Source organism: Somniosus microcephalus, chromosome 20 (assembly GCF_052327205.1).
Source record: "Somniosus microcephalus isolate GS21.2 chromosome 20, FLI_Smic_1.0, whole genome shotgun sequence".
Taxonomy (NCBI): Eukaryota; Metazoa; Chordata; class Chondrichthyes; order Squaliformes; family Somniosidae; genus Somniosus; species Somniosus microcephalus.
Genome location: NC_141006.1, coordinates 7,495,478 through 7,521,949, shown reverse-complemented (window position 1 = coordinate 7,521,949; position 26,472 = coordinate 7,495,478). Strand labels below are relative to the sequence as shown.

General features: G+C 45.7%; 1 protein-coding gene across 1 annotated transcript in view; it reads right to left on the bottom strand.

The window, feature by feature from the left end:
* Positions 1–354: 354 nt before the first annotated feature.
* The window catches only part of LOC147103040 (potassium voltage-gated channel subfamily KQT member 4-like), a 424,561-nt gene continuing 398,443 nt past the window's right edge, over positions 355–26,472 (bottom strand). The window contains exons 12-13 of the mRNA XM_085963167.1: positions 3,272–3,407; positions 355–856 (exon numbers count right to left, since the gene is read on the bottom strand). Of these exons, the coding sequence (XP_085819293.1) occupies positions 644–856; positions 3,272–3,407 (349 nt within the window). The 3' untranslated portion in view covers positions 355–643. The remainder of the gene's footprint in view (positions 857–3,271; positions 3,408–26,472) is intronic.

The window sequence follows — 26,472 nt, the reverse complement described above, 5'->3', positions numbered from 1 at the left end:
CAGACTGTTGACCTTGGCCAGAGTCCTAACAATATGGTTGAAATCTTTCTGCAATCCAGCTTCTAGTGACATTGTGCTATACTGTGTTCAGCCTGACCTTGCGCATGATTCCTTTGGTGCAGAAAGCCAAGCAATAACCAGGGAATCTCAGACACACCTCAAATATGATAAACAGTTTCACTGGAATGTTCTGAATAGAAAATAGGAATTCCGCCCTTTTCTGGGAATCCTATCAGTGTTTTTGCCAACATTACATTTCTTACTATGGATTGCCTTGTGCAGATGCTCTACTGAAGTTGGGGCTGGAAGATTGTGCCTCATTTCCAAGCCTTGTGCAAAAATGTTCACAGGCCATGCTGATAAATTGTGTTGTCTGCTGTTTTGGAATCGCAGGAGACATCATCCAAGTTTATTCTGATATTGGGCTAGTGATGGTCCTCGAGGCTACAGAAGATATTCCTTAAAGTGTTGGGATCTGTTCTTCAAAAGTTAATCATTGATACAGAAAAGACATCATTAAATTAAAATTAAAAACAATAATGATAGTTTTTAAATGTCTTCTTAAATCAGTTAGTGCCAATCCACATAATTAAATTCAGTCGGATTATAGATGAGTCTGGGTCACCTGGACCTTCTAATGAGCTTACTCTAGGTTTGTAGTGGCAGATATATTCAACGTCTGGGTAGACATGGAGATATCTGTAGTGTCCACTGGGCTGTGATAATCAGAGGTCAGGTCCTGGTCAATTAGAGGAATGTTCATCGCAGCCAGAGTCAACGCTGTCACTGAGCCTTTGCTTAAGCTCTGGCTGTAGATCATCAATAACATGTCCAGCTTTTGTTCTATGGACTGCACCTGGAATATACAGAGCAAAGACTTAGTGCAAAAAAACAGAAATGGAATGAAGCAAGGATACTGTGAGCCAAAACTACCGATGTCCATAGTGTTCAAGCTATATTAAAGTGTGGTCAAATGCTAAAATGGAGATGTAGTTGGTGGTTTGATTGGCGATGTAGTGATCTGTAATCACACATTTTCTGCCCTCTTGAGGGAGGTATTAGGAACATAGAACAGGAGGAGGCCTTTTAGCCCCTCGAGCGTGTTCCGCCATTCAATCAGATCACGGCTGATCTGTGACCTAACTCCATATACCCACCTTTGCCCCATATCCCTTAATACCTTTGGTTAACAAAAATCTATCAATCTCAGATTTAAAATTAACAATTGACCTAGCACCAACTGCCGTTAGAGGAAGAGAGTTCCAAACTTTTACCACCCTTTGCGTGTAGACGTGTTTCCTAATTTCATTCCTGAAGGGCCGGGCTCTAATTTTTAGGCTATGCCCCCTAGTCCTAGAATCCCCAGCCAGAGGAGATAGTTTCTCTCTATCTACCCTATCTGTTCCTGTTAATATCCTGAAAACTTCGATCAAATCACCCCTTCATCTTCTAAATTCCAGGGAATACAACCCTAGTTTGTGTAATCTCTCCTCGTAGCTTAACCCTTGGAGTCCAGGTATCATTCAAGTAAATCCATGCTGCGCTCCCTCCAGGGCCAGTATATCCTTCCGAAGGTGTGGTTCCCAGAACTGAACACAGTGCTCCAGGTGTAGTCTAAACAGGACCTTGTATAGCTGGAGCATAAATTCTACCCCCTTGTATTCCAGTCCTCGAGATATAAAGGCCAGCATTCCATTGGCCTTTTTGATTATTTTCTGTATCTGTCCGTGACATTTTAATGATCTGTGTACATGTGCCCCAACTCTCTTTGGCCCTCCACTGCTTCTAGCTTTTCACCATTTAGAAAGTGCCCTGTTCTATCCTTTTTTGGTCCAAAGTGGATGACCTACACTTACCTACATTGAAATTCATTTGCCACAGATTTGCCCATTCACTTAATCTATTAATATCTCTTTGTAGTTTTGTACAGTGCATACTGACTCTTTCTGGGGTATAAGTTCCACAGGTGCTGACTGCCCAAGTGACCATTCTTTGCATTAGCCTAAATAGTAAAAGTTAGAAGGCTATTCGAACATGGGAAGCATCACAACCAAGTGGATTCTCTAGCAGGATAATTGGATAGTGATTAGGAGAGGAAAAAACTCCAGGTTTGTTGAGGACAACAGTAGTGCCCCTATTGGCATCTTGGCTGAGATCAGCTAACTCAGATGGGAGAGGAAACTGGGACCTTATTGCTTACTATACTTACACCCCACCATGCAATGCAGTCAGCAACTGGGCCATTGGGAATACCCTGGCTCTCCCACTTCGAAAAACTTTCTCAGTTATCAAAATACATCAAACTAGATTTCTTTACCCCCACAAGTCCTTCATTGTTGGAGGGGCTGCATCAGCTGCCCCACAAACACATCCTGGTGATCAGACAACCAGTCTGAAAACTCCCCAAACATGAACTATGCAGAACCTTGGTATCAACCAGCCAGTTACAGACCCAAAGCAATGCAGTCAGCTCCAGGTAATGTACCCAGTGTCTTCAGCTCTGTGAGTTGAATCGTTTCAGCAGCAAACTCAGTTTCATTTCATCCATTTTTAAGCCACCATATTTGAGTCTTTATAATTATATGCACCCACTGCCTGAAATTACGTCTGACAAGTGAAACATTGCATTTGAAATTCCGTGTGTTTCTGAGTTGTGTGTGTGGGGGGGTGGGGGGCATTGAATCTCTTTTATTTCTGTGTATCTGTATCAGAGAGAGAACAGCAGAGAAAGGATTAACATAAAGGAGAGAGATCCTGTAAGGACTGCACCATCATTTGACAAGGAGAGGAGGTCAAAATAAAAAGTATTGAATTTAGACATATCATACAAAGAGCTCTTTGGCAATAATCAGTCCTGCTGTAGAGGGGTTTGGTGAAGAATGAAGGATACACGTTACGTTGCCACTTTCTGAAGCTTTGGGTTTTTGGTCCTCCCTTTAAAAACCCACCCTCTTGCCCAATACTTGATAATTGCAGGTAAGGACTGAATCGATTTCCCTCTCGCAAACATTTTATGTAATTGATATTAATTTTGTTTAAAACATTGGGGCAAAAATGTGTGGCGGGGTGGGGGCGGGCGCATCCCAACACAACTGAGATGTCCCCGCCCAGGACTGCTGCCGCTAACCCCCAAAGTTTGTGGGGTCAGGGAGAGGTCCTCTGATTTGGGCAATGGTGGGTGCCTGCTCCACAGATTCCAGTGCAGGCACCAATTGGATTATTGTGGAGACCTAGAGTTGTAACCCCATGCTCCTCCCTCATGGCAAATTACCTGTTTCTCCACTTTTATCACCCGTCCCATCATGCTCATCTCATCAAAGGGTTCCAGTTCTGGTGGGACTTTCTCTCCTTTCTCACGCAACTTCTTGTCTGTGGGCATCTGACCTTTCCCAATGATTTGGTCAACTCTGTGAAACGTAAAATAACATCAAAGTCAGCAAAAACCAAAGCAGTTATGTTACGTCCTGTATGCTAAAAGAGTTCAAAAGAAACCAAGGCAGGGTGGAGAAACGAGGCAGAACTTTTCAATACCCCACACCACTGTTGGGCCTTGTATACAGCGGGCAGTTTATTGGAAATTTGCGAATGCTTTGCACACCATTTTTTATCCATTGACTTTAACGGTCAGAAAATCACAGGCAATTTTCCAGTGAGCTGAACAGCACTGGTGGTGCGGGGCTTGGAAAATTCCACCCTTTGTCTTGTTCAAGCAATCCATACGACAACAGTGGAGAGGCGGGGAGGTTTAGGGGGGAGTTAGAATCAGAGAACAGAATCATAGAATGGTTACAGCACGGAAGGAGGCCATTCAGCCCGTCGAGCCTGTGCCGGCTCTCTACAAGAGCACTTCAGCTAGTCCCACTCCCCCGCCCTTTCCCTGTGGCCCTGCAAATTTCTTTCCTTCAGATACTTATCCAACTCACTTTTGAAAGCTGTGATTGAATCTGCCTCCACCGCCCTCTCAGGCAGTGCATTCCGGATCTTAACCACTCGCTGCGTAAAAAAGTTTTTTCTTATGTCACCGTTGGTTCTTACGTCACCTTAAATCTGTGTGCTCCAGTTCGCGACCCTTCTGCCAATGGGATCAGTTTCTCGCTATCTACTCTGTCTAAACCCATGATTTTGAACACCTCTATCAAATCTCTCAATCTTCTCTGCTCCAAGGAGAACAACCCTAGCTTCTCCAGTCTATCCATGTAACTGAAGTCCCTCATTCCTGGAATCATTCTCGTAAATCTTTTCTGCACCCTCTCTAAGGCCTTCACATCCTTCCTAAAGTGTGGTGCCCAGAATTGGACAAAGTACTCCAGTTGGGGCCGAACCAGTGTTTTATAAAGCTTCATCATCATTTCCACACTTTTGTACTCTATGGGCAGGAATTTAACTCAAGAGTCGGGTTGGAGGCAGGACTACAACACTCAGGGTTGTAGTCCCGCCTCCATCGAGATGCTGCCAATCCACGCGATTTTAACTTGATTGACCTTGTTGAGCCTGCCCAGCGGGCTCAGCAGGCCAATTAAGGGCCACCCGGCAACAGGTGACGTCACAGACTGAAATTTCATCTGTCAAGAGCGTTTGGCAGATGAAATATCAGTGTTTCACAGCTGTTTGAAGCTGTCAAACACTGAGTCTTACTTCTAACCTGAGTCCTTCTCCACAGACTCAGTTAGAAACCTCTCCTGCACAGAAAGCTGCAGGCTGTCACTTTTGACAGTTCACAGCCATTCTGCTTTCTGTGCCGGTGAGATGAGGGACTCCCGGAACCTAAAGGAAGGAAGGCTGTAAAGGTAAGAAAAGGTAAGTAAAACTTATTTAATCACTTTAGACACACCAAACACACTTACCTTTGCACTCATGCACACATCACTCACCTGAACACCGACATCTCGACCCCCTCCAAGTCCTTCAACCCGACGGCCCGACTCCTCTAACTTGGCGTGGTTTGGAGACGTCGGGAAACCCACACTTCAACATCAAAAATAGGGATTAGGCTAAAAACTGCCTGTTAACTACCTGTTAACAGGCAGTTAATTGGCACTAATCCCTTCCCGCCTCGGGTAGGTGGGTCCCAGTGCGGGGCGGGTGCCCGCCTCCTTTGAAACTGGCATGGAGGCAGGTTTGGGTGCGGGAAGGGGTCGGGACCCCTGATTTCGGGATTTTAACCCCCCCCCCACGCCTCCAATCCCGAATCCATGGCACAATGAAAATCCTGCCCTATACCTCTATTCATGAAGCCCAGGATCCCATAAGCCTTTTTAACCACTTTCTCAACCTGCCCTGCCACCTTCAACGATTTGTGCACACATACCCCCAAGTCTCCCAGTTCATGCACCCCCTTCAGGATTGAACCATTTAGTTTATATGTCCTCTCCTCATTCATTCTACCAAAATGTATCACTTCACACTTTTCTGCATTAAATTTCATCTGCCACGTGTCCACCCATTTCACCAGCCTGTCTATGTCTTCTTGAAGTCTATCACTATCCTCCTCACTGTTTACTATACTTCCAAGTTTTGTGTCATCTGCAAATTTTGAAATTGTGCCCTGCACACCCAAGTCCAAGTCATTAATATATATCAAGAAAAGCAGTGGTCCTAGTACCGACCCCTGTGGACCACCACTGTATACCTTCCTCCAGTCCGAAAAACAACCGTTCACCACTACTCTCTGTTTCCTGTCACTCAGCCAATTCCGTATCCATGCTGCCACTGTCCCTTTTATTCCATGGGCTTCAACTTTGCTGGCAAGCCTATTATGTGTCATTTTGTCAAACGCCTTTTGGAAATCCATGTACACCACGTCAACCGCATTGCCCTCATCAACCCTCTCTGTTACTTCATCAAAAAACTCGATTAAGTTAGATAAACACGATTTGCCTTTAACAAATCCGTGCTGGCTTTCTTTAATTAATCCACACTTGTCCAAGTGACTGTTAATTTTGTCCCTGATTACTGTTTCTAAAAGTTTCCCCACTACCGAGGTCAAATTGACTGGCCTGTAGTTGCTGGGTTTGTCTTTACACCCTTTTTTGAACAAGGGTGTAAAGATAAAGACAAAGCTTAGGGCCTAGGCAGCTGAAGGCACGGCTGCCAATGGTGGGGCGATAAAAATTGGGAATGTGCAAGAGGCCAGAACTGGAGGAGTGTAGAGATATCGGAGGGTTGTAGGGCATTGATGTGGGCTCTGCAAACCAATGTGCATCTGGCTGTTAGGAACCTAAGTTCCTAACGGTGAGGAAGTTGGGTGTATTTTTTTCAAAGTACAGGAGACTGCGAGGTGACCAAACTCAAGATTTTAAAATGATGAAGGGTACTGACAGAGCTGATCCAGACAAATTGCTCTCTGTGGTGAAAGGTTCAAATCCCAGGGGGTACAAGATAAAAATGAGGTTGTTATGAGTAAGAATGGAAGTTGGGAACTTTTTGCTCAAAGGATAAAGAGGTTCTGGAATAAGTTACCAGGGAAGGACATTGAAGCTGACGGTATAAATGGGCTCAAGAGACAATGGGATGTGTTAAGAACATAAGAAATAGGAGCAGGAGTCGGCCATTTGGCCCCTTGAGCCTGCTCCGCCATTCAATAAGATCATGGCTGATCTTCTATCTCATCTCCACTTTCCTGCACTATCCCCATATCCCTTGATTCCCTTAATATCCAAAGCTCTATCGATCTCTGTCTTGAATATACTCAACGACTGAGCCTCCACAGCCCTCTGGGGTAGAGAATTGCAAAGATTCACCACCCTCTGAGTGAAGAAATTTCTCCTTATCTCAGTCCTAAATGCCCGACCCCTTATTCTGAGACTGTGACCCCTGGTTCTAGACTCCCCAGCCAGGGGAAACATCCTCCCTGCATCTACCCTGTCAAGCCCTGTAAGAATTTTATTCATTTCAATGAGATTACCTCTCATTCTTCTAAACTCTAGAGAATATCGGCCTAGTCTACTCAATCTCTCCTCATAGGACAATCCCCCCATCCCAGGAACCAGTCTGGTGAACCTTCGTTGCACTCCCTCTATGGCAAGTATATCCTTCCTTAGGTAAGGAGACCAAAACTGTACACAATACTCCAGGTGTGGTCTCACCAGGGCCCTATATAATTGCAGTAAGGTGTCTTTACTCTTATACTCAAATCCTCTTGTAATAAAGGCCAACATACCATTTTCTTTCCTAATTGCTTGCTGTACCTGCATGTTAATGTTCAGTGATTCGTGTACAAGGACACCCAGGTCCCTCTGAACACCAACATTTCCCAATCTCTCACCATTTAAAAAATACTCTGCTTTTCCATGTTTCCTACCAAAGTGGATAACTTCACATTTCTCCACATTATATTCCATTTGCCATATTCTTGCCCACTCACGTAGCTTGTCTACATCCCCTTGAAGCCTCCTTGCATCCTCCTCACAACTTACATTCCCACCCAGCTTTGTATCATCAGCAAACTTGGAAATTTTACATTTGGTCGTCTCATCCAAATCATTGATGTAGATTGTGAATAGCTGAGGCCCAAGCACTGATCATGCGGTACCCCACTAGTTACAACCTGCCAATCCAAAAATGAAACGTTTATTCCAACTCTCTGTTTCCCGTCCGTTAACCGTCCTCAATCCATGCTAGTATATTACCCCCAATCCCATGAGCCCTAATCTTGTTTAATAACCTCTTGTGTGGCACCTTATCAAATGCCTTCTGAAAATCCAAATACACCACATCCACTGGTTCCCCCTTATCTATTCTGCTAGTTACAACCTCAAAAAACTCTAACAGATTCATCAAGCATGATTACACTTTCATAAATCATAGGATCATAGAAAGTTCCAGCACGGAAGGAGGCCATTTCGGCCCATCGTGTCCGCGCCGGCCAACAAAGAGCTATCCAGCCTAATCCCACTTCCCAGCTCTTGGTCCGTAGCCCTGCAGGTTACAACATCCCAAGTGCACATCCAAGTACTTTTTAAATGTGGTTAGGGTTCCTGCCTCTACCACCCTTTCAGGCAGTGAGTTCCAGACCCCCACAACCCTCTGGGTGAAGAAATTTACCCTCAAATCCCCTCTAAACATTCCACCAATTACTTTAAATCTGTGCCCCCTGGTTTTTGACCCCTCTGCTAAGGGAAATAGGTCCTTTCTATCCACTTTTTCTATACCCCTCATAATTTTATACACCTCAATAAGGTCTCCCCTCAGCCTCCTCTGTTCCAAAGAAAACAGACCCAGCCTATCCAGTCTTTCCTCATAGCTAAGATTCTCTACTCCCAGCAACATCCTTGTAAATCTCCTCTGTACCCTCTCTAGTGCAATCACATCTTTCCTGTAATGTGGTGACCAGAACTGCACGCAGTACTCTAGCGGAGGCCTAACTAGTGTTTTATACAGTTGAAGCATAACCCCCCTGCTCTTGTATTCTATGCCAGGGCTAATAAAGGCAAGCATTCCGTATGCCTTCTTAACCACCTTATCTACCGGGCCTGCTACCTTCAGGGATCTGTGGACATGCACTCCAAGGTCCCTTTGTTCCTCTACACTACTCAGTGTCCTACCATTTAATGTGTATTCCCTTTCCTTGTTAGCCCTCCCCAAATGCATTACCTCACACTTCTCCAGATTGAATTCCATTTGCCACTGTTCTGCCCACCTGACCAATTTATTGATATCTTCCTGCAGTCTACAACTTCCTTCTTCAGTACCAACCACACAGCCAATTTTAGTATCATCTGCAAACTTCTTAATCATACCCCCTGTATTCAAGTCTAGATCATTGATATATACCACAAAAAGCAAGGGACCTAGTACTGAGCCCTGCGGAACCCCACTGGAAACAGCCTTCCAGTCACAAAAACACCCATCAACCATTACCCTCTGCTTCCTGTCTCTGAGCCAGTTTTGAATCCAACTTGACACTTTGCCCTGGATCCCATGGGCTTTTAACTTCGTGACCAGTCTGCCATGTGGAACCTTATCAAAAGTTTTGCATCCGTATACACTACATCAAACGTATTACCCGCATCTATCCTCGTTACCTCCTCAAAAAATTCAATCAAGTTTGTCAGATATGACCTTCCCTTAACAAATCCGTGCTGACTATCCTTGATTAATCCGTGTCTTTCTAAATGAAGATCTATCCTGTCTTTCAGAATTCTTTCCAATAATTTTCCCACTACTGAGGTTAGGCTGACTGGCCTGTAATTAGTCTATCCTTTTCTCCCTTTTTAAACAAGAGTACCATATTAGCAGTTACCTCCTCTGGCACCACACTTGAAGCCAGAGAGGGTTGAAAAATGCTGGTCAGGGCCTCTGCTATTTCTTCTTTTGCTTTGCTTAACAGCCTGGGATACATTTCATCCGGGCCTGGGGATTTATCCACTTTTAAAGCTGCTAAACCCCTTAATACTTCCTCTCTCACTATATTTATTTCATCTAATATTTCACACTCCTCCCCCCAATAGCAATGTCTGCTTCGCCCCTCTCCTTTGTGAAAACAGACGCAAAGTATTCATTAAGAACTCTACCGACGTCTCCCGCCTCCACACACAGATTACCCTCATGATCTCTAATAGGCCCTACCCTTTCTTTAGTTATCCTCTTACTCTTAATATATTTATAAAACATCTTTGGGTTTTCATTGATTTTACTTGCCAAGAATTTTCCATGCTCTCTCTTTGCTTTCCTAATATCCTTTTTAATTGCACCCCTGCACTTTCTGTACTCCTCTAAAGATTCTGGAGTATTTAGCCCTCGGTATCTGTCATACGCCTCCCTTTTTTTCTTTATCCTACCCTGTATGTCCCTAGACATCCAGGGGGCTCTAGATTTGTTAGTCCCACCTTTTTTCTTTAAGGGCACATGTTTGGTCCGAACCCTCCGGATCTCCTCCTTGAATGCCTCCCACTGCTCTGACACTGATTTACCTTCAAGTAGCCGTTTCCAGTCCACTGTGGCTAAATCCCCTCTGAGCTTAGCAAAATTTGCTTTTCCCCAATTTAGAACTTTTTTCCTGGTCTATCCTTGTCCTTTTCCATAACTACCTTAAATCTAACAGAATTATGGTCACTAGCACCAAAATGCTCCCCCACTGATGCACCTTCTACCTGCCCAGCTTCATTCCCTAAAACTAAGTCCAGAACCGCCCCCTCCCTTGTTGGGCTTGCTACATACTGGCTAAAAAAGTTCTGCTGGATGCATTTTAGGAATTCCACACCCTCTATACCCTTCACACTAATTTTTTCCCAGTTAATGGCCCAGAAATTAGGATCGGGTGCTTGCCGCGCGTGCAAGCCCCCGATGTGCACTTACCCGGCACGCCGACAGCTGAAGCCTGGGCCTGCTTGGAATTCCTGTCACTGGCCCGGTTCAGATGTCGGCGCGATGTGCTTACCTGATCCAGCGGCGTAGTTAGTTCGATGTGCCGGCTGGGATCAGGTGAGCACTGTGCAGCCAATCAGGGGAGGGGAAACTTCATTCATGAGTTTGATAGTAAGAACTGTCAAACTCATGAAAAGTACGGGCGCCCAAAAGACTAGTTTAACTTTAAATAAAACTTTAAAAAACATCCCAATAATTAAATAAACTATAAATAACTTTAAAAAACTATTTTAAACAATTAATCAAATTTTTGAAAAAAATAATTTTTTTAAAAATCGGGTCTAAAACTACTTACCTTACTGTAAAGTCCTTAAAAACAATAAAGCTGTGGAAAAAATGTTATAATTTTAAGTAATAGAACACTTACCTTAAAGAATGAAGTCCTTACGTCTCCTTTTTACATTCATAAAAAGGAGAGGACCTTACACACGCGCAAACCTGTGGAAAAAAAGGAGTTTCAGCGCGCACGCGCAGACACCTGCGCGCACACGTTCGTCCTCTGAACCCCTTGGTTCAGAGGACAGGAAATGCTGGTTTCCCGCGCATGCGCTGTGCATGCTGAAAACCGGCACTTCCATCGGGCCCACGCGTGAGTACCCCGTCCATACTCACGCGTTGGGCCCGGAATTACTGGGCCAATATTGGGGTAGTTGAAATCCCCTACTATTACTGCCCTATAGTTTTTGCACTTCTCAGAAATTTGTCTACATATTTGTTCTTCTAGCTCCCTCTGACTGTTTGGGGGTTTGTAGTACACTCCCAGCAGTGTGATCGCCCCTTTTTGTTTTTCAATTCGACCCATATGGCCTTGTTTGATGATCGCTCCAACATGTCATCCCTCCTCACAGCTGTAATAGTTTCTTTAATCAATACCGCGACCCCCCCTCCCTTTTTACCTCCCTCTCTATCCCGTCTGAAAATCCAGTAACCAGGAATGTTGAGCTGCCATACCGGCCCCTCTTTCAGCCACGTCTCTGTAATAGCTATAATATCATAGTCCCAAGTATCTACCTGTGCCCTCAGCTCCTCTGCCTTGTTCGCTATACTCCTTGCATTGAAGTATAGACCATTTAGTACAGGCAAACCTCCTTGCTGACTACTATCTAGCCCTTGATTCCTCTGTCCTTCCAATTTAATTTCTACATTTTTGTTTTCCAATTCCAGTTTTTCTTCCCTCCATTTTGACTCTATACTTAGGTTCCCATCCCCCTGCCAAGCTAGTTTAAACCCTCCCCAACACCACTAGCAAACCCTCCCATGAGAATATTGGTCCCGTTCCCATTGAGGTGCAACCCGTTTGGCTTGTAGAGATCCACCTCCCCCAGAAACGGTTCCAATTCCTCAAGAATCTAAAGCCCTCCCTCCTACACCATCTTTCCAGCCACGCATTCATCTGCTCTATCTTCCTATCTAAATGCACGTGGCATTCGCCACAAGGTGAATTAATTAATGGCACTAATAGAATTAAATTGGTATGATGTAATTGCCATTACAGAAACATGGCTGCAGGGTAACCAAAGCTGGGAACTGAATGTTCCAGGGCACTCAACATTTAGGAAGGACAGACAAAAAGGAAAAGGAGGTGGCGTAGCGCTGTTAATAAGGGATGAGATTGGTACGGTAGAACGTGATGTAGAACTGGAATCAGTTTGGGTGGAGCTAAGAAACAGCAAAGGGCGGAAAACATTGGTGGGAGTTGTGTATCGGCCATCAAACAGTAGTTGTAATGTAGGGCACAGTATCAATCAAGAGATTAGAAGTGCATGTAACAAGGGCAATACAGTAATCATGGGGGACTTTAATCTACATATCAACTGGGCAAATCAAATTACCACTAGTGGTGTGGAGGATGAAGTCTTGGAATGCCCGCGAGCTAGTTTCCTGGATCAGTATGTGGAGGAACCAACCAGGGGACAGACTATTCTGGATCTGGTACTGTGTAATGAGAAAGGGCTAATCAATAATCTTGTGGTAAAGGGGCCTTTAGGGACAAGTGACCATAATATGATTGAATTTTACATTAAGTTTGAGAGTGATATAGTCCAATCTGAAACTAAGGTCTTCAATCTAAACAGAGGAAACTACAAGGGTATGAGGGACAAGTTGGCCATGGTGGATCGGGAGAGTTCACTAAAAGGTATGAAGGTGGAAATACAATGGCTAACATTCAAGGAAATAATGCATAATTTTCAACAAACATGTATTCCTCTAGGGCATAAAAAACCAAAAGGAAAAGTGATCCAACCATGGCTAACAAAAGAAATTAAAGCTAGTATCAAGTCAAAGGAGGAAGCTTATAAAGTTGCCAGAAAAAGCGGTCAGCCTGAGGATTGGGATCTTTTAGAAATCAGCAAAGGGGACCAAGAAATTGATAAAGAAATGAAAAATAGAATATGAGCACAAACTAGCGAAAAATATAAAAATGGATTGTAAAAGTTTCTATAGGTATGTGAAAAGGAAAAGACTGGCGAATGTAAATGTAGGTCCTTTACAGTCAGAGACGGGAGAATTTATAATGGGGAATGCTTACGGGATGGTTTCCTGGACCAATATGTTGAGGAACCAACCAGAGATCAGGCCATCTTAGACTGGGTATTATGTAACGAGAAAGGATTAATTAGCAATCTTGTTGTACGAGCCCCATTGGGTCGGAGTGATCATAATATGATCAAATTCTTCATTAAGATGGAGAATGAAGTAGTTGACTCAGAGACTAGGGTCCAAAATTTAAATAAAGGAAACTATGATGGTCTGAGGCGCGAGATGGGTAGGATTGATTGGGGAATGTCACTCAAAGGGATGACGGTGGATAGGCAATGGCAAACATTCAAAGACTGCATGGATGAACTACAGAATTTGTTCATCCCAGTTTGGCATAAAAATAAAACAAAAAAGGTGACTCAACCGTGGCTAACAAGGGAAATTAGGGATAGCATAAGATCCAAGGAGAGGACATATAAATTGGCCAGAAAAAGCAATAATCCTGAGGATTGGGAGCAACTTAGGATTCAACAAAGGCGGACAAAGGGATTAATTAAGAAGGGGAAAATAGAATATGAGAGTAAGCTTTCAGGGAACATAAAGACTGACTGTAAAAGCTTTTATAGATATGTGTGAAGAGAAAAAGATTGGTGAAGTCAAGCGTAGGTACCTTGCAGTCAGAATCAGGGGAATTTATAATGGGGAACAAAGAAATGGCAGACCAACTAAATACATATTTTGGTTCTGTCTTCACAAAGGAGGACACAAATAACCTCCCAGAGATGCTGGAGAGGATGAAAGGGAGGAACTGAAAGAAATCAGTATTTGTAGGGAAATGGTGTTAGGGAAATTGATGGGATTGAAGGCCGATAAATCCCCAGGGCCTGATAATCTACATCCTAGGGTACTTAAGGAAGTGGCCCTAGAAATAGTAGATGCATTGCTGATCATCTTCCAACATTCGATGGAATCTGGAACAGTGCCCATGGATTGGAGGGTAGCTAATGTTACCCCACTATTCAAAAAAGGTGGTAGTGAGAAAACAGGGAATTACAGACCGGTAAGCCTGACATCGGTCGTGGGGAAAATGCTAGAGCCCATTATAAAAGGTGTAGTAGCAGAGCACTTGGAAAACAGTGACCGGATCGGACAAAGTCAACATGGATTCACAAAAGGTAAATCGTGCTTGACTAATCTACTGGAATTTTTTGAGGATGTAACTGGTAAAATAGATAAGGGAGAACGAGTGGATGTGGTGTATCTGGACTTTCAGAAGGCCTTCGATAAGGTCCCGCATAAGAGATTAGCGTGTAAAGTTAAGGCACATGGGATTGGGGGCAAGGTATTGACTTGGATAGAGAACTGGTTGGCAGACAGAAAGCAAAGAGTTGAAATAAACGGGTCTTTTTCCGAGTGGCAGGCAGTGACTAGTGGGGTACCGCAGGGATCGGTCCTTGGACCCCAGCTATTCACAATATATATTAATGATCTAGACAAGGGAACTAGATGTAATATCTCCAAATTTGCAGATGACACAAAGCTGGGTGGGCGTGTGTGCTGTGAGGAGGATGTCGAGAAACTCCAGGATGATTTGGACATGTTGGGTGGTTGGGCAGAAACATGGCAGATGCAATATAATGTGGATAAATGCGAGGTTGTCCACTTTGGTGGCAAAAACAGGAAGGCAGATTATTATCTAAATGGCAATAGATTGGGTGAAGGGGAAGTGCAACGAGACCTGGGTGTCCTTGTGCACCAGTCGCTGAAGGTAAGCATGCAGGTGCAGCAGGCGGTTAAGAAAGCAAATGATATGTTGGCCTTTGTAGCGAGAGGGTTTGAGTACAGGAACAAGGATGTTTTGCTGCAGTTGTACAGGGCCTTGGTGAGACCACATCTTGAGTATTGTGTGCAGTTTTGGTCGCCTTATCTGAGGAAGGATGTTCTTGCCATGGAAGGAGTTCAGCGAAGATTCACCAGGCTGATACCTGGGATGGCAGGAATGACATATGAGGAGAGATTGGGTCGATTGGGCTTGTACTCGCTGGAGTTTAGAAGAATGAGAGGGGATCTCATTGAAACTTATAAAATTCTGACAGGACTGGACAGACTGGATGCAGGGAGGATGTTCCCGATGGTCGGGTAGTCCAGAACCAGGGGACACAGTTTAAGGATAAAGGGTAGGCCATTTAGGACAGAAATGAGGAGGAATTTCTTCACCCAGAGAGTGGTGAACCTGTGGAATTCTCTACCACAGAAGGCAGTGGAGGCCAGTTCATTAAATATATTCAAGAAGGAGTTGGATATATTTCTTAAGGCTAAACGGATCAAGGGGTATGGGGAGAAAGCAGGGACCGGGTACTGAATTTGGATGATCAGCCATGATCACATTGAATGGCGGAGCAGGCTTGAGGGGCCGAATGGCCTACTCCTGCTCCTATCTTCTATGTTTCTATGAATGAGGAAATGGCAGAGAAATTAAATAAATACTTTGTTTCTGTCTTCACGGAGGAAGATACAAAAAACCTCCCAGAAATACGAGAAAACCAAGGGTGTGGCGAGAATGAAGAACTTAAAGAAATTATTATTAGTAAAAAAAACAGTACTAGCAAAATTAATGGGACCAAAAGTCGATAAATCCCAAGGACTGGATGACCTACATCCTAGGGTTTTGCAAAAGGTGGCCATTGGAATATTCGATGCATTGGTTGTCATCTTCCAAAATTCTATAGATTCCGGAACGGTTCCTGCAGATTGGAGGATAGCAAATGTAACCCCGCTATTTAAGAAAGGAGTGAGAGAGAAAATGGCGAACTACAGACCTGTTAGCCTCACATCAGTAGTTGGGAAAATGCTGGAATCTATTATAAAGGATGCAATAACTGGGCACTTAGAAACTAATAGTAAGATTGGGCAGAGTCAACATGGATTTATGAAAGGGAAATCCTGTTTGACAAACCTATTGGAGTTCTTTGAGAATGTAACTAGTGGAGTAGACAAAGGGGAACCGCTGGATGTGGTGTATCTGGATTTTCAGAAGGCCCCACACAAGAGGTTGGTGAACAAAATTAGGGCACATGAAATTGGGGTAATATACTAGCATGGATTGAGAATTGGTTAACAGACAGAAAAAAAAGAATAGGGATAAACGGGTTTTTTCAGGATGTCAGGCTGTGACTAGTGGGATACCGCAAGGATCGGTGCTTGGGCCCCAGCTATTCACAATCTAGATCAATGATTTGGATGAGGGGACTAAATGTAACATTTCCAAATTTGCTGATGATACAAAGCTAGGTGGCAGTGTCAGTTGCGAAGAGGATGTGAAGAGGCTTCAAGGGGATCTCGACAGGCTCAGTGAGTGGGCGAGAACATGGCAGATGGAATATAACGTGGATAAATGTGAAGTTATCCACTTTGGTAGAAAAAACAGAAAGGCAGAGTATTTCCTAAATGGTGAAAGATTGGGGAATGCAGATGCTCAAAGGGACCTGGGTGTCCTTGTACATGAGTCACTGAAAGTGAATGTGCAGGTGCAGCAAGCCATTAGGCAAATGGTATGCTGGCCTTCATTACAAGAGGATGGAGTAAAGAAGTCTTACTCCAATTATATAGGGCCTTGGTAAGACCACACCTGGAGTACTGTATACAATTTTGTTTTCCTTATCTAAGGAAGGATATACTTGCCATAGAGGGAGTGCAACGAAGGTTCACGAGTATGATTCCTGGGATGGCGGGACTGTCGTATGAGAAGAGATTGAGTAAACTAGGCCTGTATTCTCTTGAATTCAGAAGAATGAGAGGGGATCTCATTGAAGCATACACAATTATTACAGGGCTTGACAGGGTGGATGCTGGGAGAATGTTTCCCTTGGGCTGGGGAGTCTAGAACCAGGGGCCACAGCCTCAGGATAAAGGGTAGGCCATTCAGGACTGATATGAGAAGAAATTTCTTCACACAGAGGGTGGTGAATCTTTGGAATTCTCTACCCCAGAGGGCTGTGGAAGCTCAGTCATTCAGTATATTCAAAACAGAAGTCGATAGATTTCTGTAGTAAGGGCATCAAGGGATATGGCGATAGGGCCGGTGAATGGAGTTGAGGCAGAAGATCAGCCATGATCTCATTGAATGGCGGAGCAGGCTCGAGGGGCCGAATGGCCGACTCCTGCTCCTATTTCTTATGTTATTATTTCTGTACTCACTAGCACGTGGCACTGGTAGTAATCCGGAGATTACTACCTTTGAGGTCCTGCTTTTTAACCTCTTTCCTAGCTCCCTAAACTCTGCCTGCAGGCCCTCATCCCTCTTCCTACCTATGTCGTTGGTACCGATATGGACCACGACCTCTGGCTGTTCACCCTCCCCCCTCAGAATGCCCTGCAGCCGTTCAGTGACATCCTTGACCCTGGAACCAGGGAGGCAACATACCATCCTGGAGTCACGTCTGCGGCCGCAGAAACGCCTGTCTGCTCCCCTAACTATTGAATCCCCTATAACTATGCCAAATCCTATTAAAATTTTTCTAAGTGCCCTGTTACCACGTCCTTAATAATAGATACTCGCATTTTCCCTACTACTGATGTCAGACTAACTGGTCTGTAGTTTCTCTCTCCCAGCTTTCTTACATAATGGGGTTACATTTGCTACCTTCCAATCCACAGGAACTGTTGTGTATGTACCTTTAAGAGAATAACTGGTCTCAGACTGCAGTACCAGCAGTGACCACCCCTGTATAAAAGGCGCTAGGGAGCCTCTGTTGTTTTCAGTTTCACTATTGACTTCCATCAGTAAAGACGTGTTTTGTTCAACTCCTGCTGTCCGTGTCTCAATCATTCACGGACGTAATACTGGCGACGAGCAGATACGAACCTACCTACAGTCTGCACCACCTCCTGGGATCCATTCCTACAGCGAAGTGAGCAGAGGTCGAGGCCAGAAAGAAAAGAAAGTAAGAGGCAGTAGAAACGGGCGTCGACCATGGGCATCCGCCCCTGTGATAGCGGAGTTGAAGATTGCTGGAGAAGCTGTCGGAAGCGGGGCCTGGTTCCTGTCGACGGTGCTTCAGCTAATCGGGCTGGTGGCAGGTAGTGCACTGATCCTTCCTGGGCTGCGGTGGCTGCGAACTCGAGCGGGTGGTTTGCAACGGGGCCGAGCAGCGTTGTCGGGAAGAAGAGAGAGAGAGGGTGGAGCACACAAGGCGCGGCCGGTGCTACGAAGCCGGGCTGCATATAGACCCGCGAAGAGGGAGGCAAGAGTCCCACAGGGATGTTCCACGACGGGAAAATAATTTTAAAAAAGAAATATTAAATGCGCAAGAAACCGCGAGGAGCTGCAGGTTGCAATGGGAACCGCGGAAAGCAGCGCTAGCAACAGCGGGGAAGAAGGCAAAGCGCGGGAGGCGCCATTTTGTTAAATCGGGGAAGAAGGCAAAGCGCGGGAGGCGCCATTTTAGATTTGCAAGATGCCGAAGACTGGCTGTATCACTTCTTTTGATAATACAATAGAGGACTGGACCACGTATGTGGAAAGAGTCGAGGTATATTTCGAGGCAAACGAAATAGCGGAGGAGAAAAAGGCATCGATATTGCTAAACTTAATGGGCGCTAGAACGCACGGCCTATTGCGGGACCTGATTACTCCAGCCAAACTGAAGGCGAAGAGTTTTAACGAAATTGTTGCTGTCCTACAGGAACACCTAAACCCTGCACCGCTGTTGATAGCAGAAAGATTTAAATTCCACAGGAAAACTCAGCATAAAGATGAGAGCAATGCTAAGTACCTTACGGAACTACGCAAGCTATCAAAGCACTGCCAGTTCGGAGCAGGATTGGCAGATACCCTACGGGACAAATTTGTCTGTGGACTCCTGAGTGAAGGAACACAGAAGAAGTTACTCTCAGAGAAAGAGCTGACGCTAGATAAGGCTTTCAGCGTGGCAGTATCGTATGAAGCAGCAGCCAGGGGAGCTGCAGAAATTCAACAAAACCCACAGGAATACGGCACCCACGAAATGACACGGGGATTTGCAAAATGTTATCGCTGCAGCAGAACTAACCATGACCAGAAGGACTGCTGGTCCAAAGATAAAATATGCAGGGAATGCGGGAAGATGGGACACATTGCACGAGTTTGCAGGTCTGGGAAGAAGACCAGTGACAACAAAAAGGCTACTAAGGAACCGTACAAGAAAGTACAAAAGATGACGGACAGTAATTCCGAAGACCAGATGAGCGATAGTGAATCCGGGAACAGGAGACTAAGCTGTCTCAAACTTCACAATGTAATCGCAAAAGAGGATCACCGAACCATTTGGGTCACCCTCACGATAGCAGGGTCCCAAGTTAAAATGGAATTGGATACAGGATCAGCGCTAACCATCATGAATCGACGAGACTACGAGCGGCTATTTTCACACATACCCTTGAGAGAGACATCCATTGTCTTGACGACGTATACGGGGCAAAAAGTATACCCCAGAGGAAAGATAAGGGTGCCTGTCGAATACAACGGCAAGAAAATACGGAAATTGTATCTCTACATATTGCCAAATGGTGGACCACCGTTATTGGGACGGGAATGGATCAGGAAGATAAACTTAGATTGGCACTCCATTCATACAATGACGGTGGACGGTAAAAAAGATGAAGACGTCACTCCTGGACGATTGTCAACAATCTTAGCTAACGCCAAAGAGGTATTTCAACAAGAACTGGGCACGCTTAAAGGCGTAACCGCCTCGATAAAAATAGAAGAGAATGCAGTTCCCAAGTTTTTCAAAGCAAGACCGGTACCATATGCAATTCGCCCAGCCGTCGAGGCAGAGCTGGAGAATCTGGAGAAGGCAGGCGTGTTGTCTAAGGTCGACTGGAGCGAGTGGGCGACACCCATCGTTCCTGTCATGAAGAAAACGTTAAGCAATAAATCCGGGGAGCCAAGGAAGATTCGCATCTGTGGGGATTTCAAGGTGACGGTGAACCCAGTCCTTCACACAGTACAATATCCTCTTCCAAGGATAGAAGACATCTTCGCCTCACTGTCTGGAGGGAAGCGTTTTACAAAAATTGACCTAGCACAAGCATATTTGCAGATGGAGGTTGAAGAGTCCTCTAGGAAGTATCTCACCATAAACACTCACAAAGGTCTTTACCAGTATCATCGATTGGTATTCGGAGTAGCATCGGCTCCGGCGATATGGCAAAGAGCGATGGAACAAGTCCTGCAAGGGATTCTGGGGACTCAGTGTTACTTGGACGACATCCTTGTGACAGGTGAAGATGACAGTGAACACCTTAACAACCTAGAACAGGTGCTCACTAGACTACGGGAACATGGGCTGCGAGCCAACCGCCCCAAGTGCGAATTTTTTAAGAAACAGATATCGTATTGTGGCCACGTGATTGATGAAGAGGGGTTACATAAGTCCCCTGACAAAATTGAAGCGGTTGTTAAGGCCCCAGCGCCTGAAAATGTGTCACAACTGAGGTCATTCCTCAGATTGGTGAATTACTACAATAAGTTTTTGCCGAATTTGTCGACAATTCTGCACCCACTGAACGCCCTGCTACGAACGGGGGTAGCATGGAAATGGAGCGATGATTGTAAGCGGGCCTTTCAGAAGAGTAAGGACTTAATCACTTCAAGGGAAGTATTGGCTCACTACAACCCAGCACTGCCGATCAGACTGGCGTGTGATGCGTCTCCCTACGGCATTGGGGCGGTACTGTCACATAAATTCCTTGATGGTTTAGAGAGGCCGATAGCTTTTGCGTCACGCTCGTTAACTTCTGCCGAGCGTAACTACACCCAGATTGACAGAGAGGCCCTCAGCCTAGTGTGGGGGGTGAAGAAGTTCAATCACTACCTGCACGGTCAAAAATTTACTCTACTAACCGATCATCAACCTCTTGTCTCCATTTTCAACCCTCAGAAGGGCGTACCGATAATGACAGCACAACGGCTGCAGAGGTGGTCCCTTTTCCTAGGGGCACACCAATATGACATCGAGTGCAAAGGAACTAAACAGCATGGAAATGCTGATGGATTGTCACGCCTGCCGTTGCCGACGGTGGAAGAAGAAGACCTTGCAGTGGATCCAATGGAGTTATTCCACTCGACCATAGTCGAATGTCTCCCTGTGACGAATGCAAACATAGAAAAGGAAACACGGAATGACCCGACACTATCGCGGGTCTATGATTTAACGGTGAAGGGATGGCCAGCACATGGCGAACCACTGCTGCCAGCATTCTCGCTGAGAAGTGAACAGCTGTCAGTGTGCAGAGGAACCTTGATGTGTGGATCCAGAGTAGTAATTCCACCTAAGTTGACGGATAGAGTGCTCAATGAGCTTCATGAGGGTCATCTGGGTGGGGTAAAAATGAAGAACTTAGCCAGAGCGTTTGTGTGGTGGCCGGGAATCGATAGAGAAATCGAAGAGATGACCAAGAGCTGTGCAGGATGCCAGAAGGTCCAAAACGCCCCACCACAATCTCCTCTGCATCCATGGGAGTGGCCCTCATCTCCATGGCAAAGGGTGCACATTGATTTTGCTGGTCCCTTCATGGACTCGATGTTTTTAATTGCGGTGGATGCACATTCAAAGTGGCCAGAGGTAATAAAAATGTCCTCAACCACCACGGAAAAAACTATCACAGTTTTACGAACCATATTCGCCAGGAATGGGCTGCCTGAACAGATTTGCTCTGACAATGGACCATAGTTTGTGTCTGAAGAGTTCCGGAGGTTCTTAAAGAATAATGGTGTTAAGCATTACACATCTGCCCCATATCATCCAGCCACTAATGGAGTGGCCGAGAGGTTTGTCCAAACATTCAAGAAGGCTATCAAGGCAATGTGTAATGAAGATATACCCCTACAGCACAAGGTGGACAACTTCTTGTTTGCCTACCGGAATGCGACACATGCGGTTACCAACCAAACTCCAGCCATGATGTTCTTCAATCGAAGACTACGATGCCGCTTGGATTTGGTTAAGCCAAACGTCCGAAGAGATGTGGAGAACAGGCAGTTTCAGAATATGAATGAAAGGCCGACCAGGAGTTTTAAGATAGGTCAACCAGTTTTGGCCCGGGACTACCGCACTGAGAAATGGCAGCCAGGAACGATTTGTACACGGCAAGGACCTCTCATGTATGTCATGGACATTGGGGAGAGCATTGTAAGACGCCATGCTGACCAGATTCTAGAGTCACTGGAAAACGTCAACTCCACACCACGATCTGATACACCTGGTAATGAAATCGACGTTCCAATTGCAGCTACCGCAGAACCGGTAATATTGGAAGCAGATGAACCAAACAACGACATTGATCCCGACTTAACATTGCCAGAAGAACCTGATACCCCAAAGAGGCGTTATCCAGACAGAATCAGGAAGCCTCCTCAAAGACTGAACTTATAATTGCTTAAACTTAACCAATGTATCTAGCAACTGTAATTGTGATTGTAATTAGTTATCATTTAGTTGTTAAATGAATGTTATGTACTGTTTATCTAAAAGGGGAGGAATTGTTGTGTATGTACCTTTAAGAGAATAACTGGTCTCAGACTGCAGTACCGGCAGTGACCACCCCTGTATAAAAGGCGCTAGGGAGCCTCTGTTGTTTTCAGTTTCACTATTGACTTCCATCAGCAAAGACGTGTTTTGTTCAACTCCTGCTGTTCGTGTCTCAATCATTCACGGACGTAATAGGAACCATTCTAGAATCTATGGAATTTTGGAAAATGACAACCAATGCATCCACTATCTCTATAGCCACCTCTTTCAAAAGCCTAGGATGTAGGCCATCAGGTCCAGGGTATTTATCGGCTTTCAGTCCTATTAATTTCTCCTGTACTATATTTTTACGAATACTAATTTCTTTCAGTTCCTCATTCCCTTGGTTCTCCACTATTTCCGGGAAGTTTGTTGCATCTTCTTCCGTGAAGACATACACAAAGGCCACGATTTTATTTCAGGAGGCGGGATGGAGTTGGGTTGCCTGGTGGGCGGGGTCCGGACCCGCTGCCGGCTGCATCCGATCCCTAGTTGAGATTTTAGCTGAATTGACCCCTTGAGTCGAGCGGTGCGAGCTGGCCGGTCCAATGACTGGGATCGGGTCTGTTATTCGCCTTTGATGACGTCATTAGTGCGGATGTGTTTCAGGGCCCCATGCAGCCTTAGCCTTTCAGTTCTTGATTCTGCTGGACTCTGGAATTGGCAAGGCCACAATGAGCTCATCGAAAGGTAAGGCAGCACCACGCTTCACTGAGGACTCCCTCCAAGCTCTTGTGGAGGGAGTTAGAAGGTGCAGAGAGATTCTGTTCCCTGTGGATGGCCGGAGGAAGCCTCCTCAGCAAACCGAGGCAGTCTGGCTGCGCATTGCTGAGGAGGTCAGCGCACGGTCCGTTTGTTCACGCACATGGATCCAGTGCAGGAAACGCTTTAATGATCTTCTGCGATCATCAAAAGTGAGTATCCCATCACATTTACCTTCAATCTGCTTCCCTTCTCTTCTCATCACCAGCACTCTGCTTTGTCAGCCTGCTCCTCCACATCCCACGTTACCCTTACTTCCCCTGCAACCTTACCTATCCATCTCTCTCTCTCTACTGAATCACTTCACCATCCTGCCTATGCACCCCTCAGACTCATTCTCACTGTTACGCATTGACAACAACTAACAATGCACATGGTGCTAGCTTCCTCTTGGCACCTCACTCCATCTTGGTCTCCCTCTAAGCTTCTATGTTAGAGATTCTTCACACTCACTCCATCACTGTGGTTGAAACTCTGCTTGTGTCCCTCCTTGCAAGAAAAGATAGCCCACAATAAGAGGGAGAGAGCAATGACTGGAGGAGGAACACCTACCCTTGCAACATTGACAAGTGCTGAGGAGGCTGCGCACGAAATCGTCAGAGGTGGCAAGGATCTGGAAGTTGCCGATGGAGAGACGGGTGCACCAGACGAAGCTAGTGACAGAATAGAGTTTGATCCCTCTCATTTAGATTTAATGATTGACTGCAATGGCATATGGGCCCAGAAATTCGGGTCGGGGGTTTCCCGCGGGTGCAAGCCCCCCACCTGCACTTACCTACCGCGCCAACCGTTGAGCTGTGGGCCCGCGTGGGATCCTGATCCTGGGCCTCCTCCAACTGCCGGCGCGGCGTGCTTGTGTATCCCAGGGGCATAGTTTGTTCGATGCGTCCCCTGGGATCACGTGGGCCATGGAGAGCCAATGGTAGCAGGGAATGCTTCATTCATAAGTTTGACAGGAAGGCCTGTCAAACCTATAAATACTATAAGCCCCAAAACATCACTAAATCTTCAAATAAATTTTTTTTTTATCACATTTTTAAAATAAACTATAAATTACATGAAATAACTATTTTAAACAATAATTTAAATTTTTGAAAAAATTAATTACATTTTATAACAGGGCTAAAAATAAACTTACCTTTCTTTAAAGTATTTAAAAATAATAAACCTGTGGAAAAAATGTTTTAATTTTAATTAATTCACCACTTACCTTGTAAAAAGCAGGCCTTACGCCTGCTTTTTAAATGTCTAACTCCTGGAGACTTACCCTCCCGGGAAAACCTGCAAAAAAAACGTAAGTTCGATGCGCACGCACTGCCTCTCCTGCGCACGCGTTCCACCTGTCAACCCCTTCTTTCAGGGGAATGGAAGTGCCGGTTTCCCGCGCATGCGCAGTGCATGCACGAAACCGGCACTTCCATTGGGCTTACGGGTGAGTACCCCAAGTGTACTCACCCGTGGAGACCCGAATTTCTGGGCCCATGATGATGTTCATAGAGATTCGCTTTGTATCATCTGCACAAAAAGATGTGTCTGTTACATCAAAATCAGATGTCTAAATCATGCCTTTACTCTCCCACAGGACCATCGAGCGCCCCCCTCCCCACTGTCCAGGAGGAACAGCTAGACGACTCCTCAGAGGAACCTGCAGCCTCTGAGGGAGCAGCGTCACCAGGACCCAGCACCAGCACACGCACCTCGGGGGGGGAGGGGGGCCCTCGTGACTTAGAGTAGTGTCGTCACCTGGTGTATCACAGCTCACAAGTGAGCATCAGCAGATGGTGGAGACAGTGACTGCAGTGAAGAGTCCTCATCGGAGGTCGCAGGACTCTCCTAGCTCTGCTCAGCTGCATGTAGACACTGTGCCTCTGGGGCCATCCAGAAAGAGAGTGGTGCTGGAACTCCAGGAACAAGTGCAGGAGTCCGTGAGAGGGTTTGCATCCTGGATAACTGCAAGTGTGGAGAGAATGGAGGAGTCTATCTCTAACATCAGCACTGCCTTTGTGGAGGCAATGGCGCATGAATGTTCCGCCATGGAGAGGGTGGCAACCACCACTGAGGACATAAGGCGTCAGGCTAACGAAAACATGGTGACTCTTCAAAATAGATTGTCAGCTCTGGAGGAGAGATGAGCATCTATTTCGGAGAGGCCCCAGAGCTTCATGGACGTCCTTGTTATGATGACTGCTAGTACAGATAGAGGTCCTCATGGCCCCTCTGATGTGCAGCAAGGTGCTCTCCAGCCACTTGCTAGCATTGAAGTGCGGCTGACCCATGAGAGGGATGTTGGTGGCAGGCAAGAAGGAAATGTGGGCTCCTCTCCAAGTGCTCACACGATCATGCCACTGCGGAGCCCTTGCTCAAATTGCACACCCAACTGAGATGGCCGTTTCAGCCCCTGCGCAGCCGCAGGAAGAGCAAATTGTGGAGGAGCCCTCCCAGGCTCCCAAACACAGAGGACGCCCCGCCAAAGGCGTCTAAGCAGGCGCAGCATCAAAGTCAGCAAGGTGCTGCTACATCTCCTGAAGCCATAGGGAAAACACGCGTAAGAGGAAGATAACGCACAAGTAGTCACAAGGGGAGTCACTTGGGTGTTTGGTTCTGTGTAATATTTTGCATTGTCATGCTTTTGTGAATGTAGTAAACAAAAGTTATGGCAAACAGTTGAAGGTCTGGAAAATGGAAGTTACACATTGAGGTCTCAGGGCGACTTGCATTTGTAATGATGATGCTGAAAGTGATAGGAAAGCTCCTTTTATTGGAGAGATGATGTATGGCGTTTTAAGAATGTCATCCACACATTCATTGCCATATGCTAGCCACCTGTGGCGGAAGCGTGAGCTTACGCGAATCTGACCTGGATGAATGCATCCCTTGCGTGATGGCTAGCAATGTGCTTGAGTGCTGCTGCTTTGGCCACATCAGGCCCCCCAAGGCATGCCTCCTTGTCCTCATCGTCCCCCTCCTCCTCATCCTCCCCCTCTTCTTCCGAGGATGCTCTGTGCTGTTCCTCAGGGAGCGCTAAGCCACGCTACTGTGCGATGTTGTGGGCACAACAGATGACGACGATTCTGGACACCGTGTCTGGTGCTCCAGCAGATCTCTCGAGGCATCGGAATCGCATTTGGAGAAAGTTGAATGTTTGCTCTATGATGCTACTGGTGGAAATGTGGCTCACATTGTACTGCTTCTCAGCCTCATTTGATGGCCTCCTCATCGGTGTCATGAGCCACTTTTTGAGGGGATAGCCCTTGTCACCAAGTAGCCATCCAGAAAGCTCCCTCTACACTGTCACATCAAACACTCCCAGGCA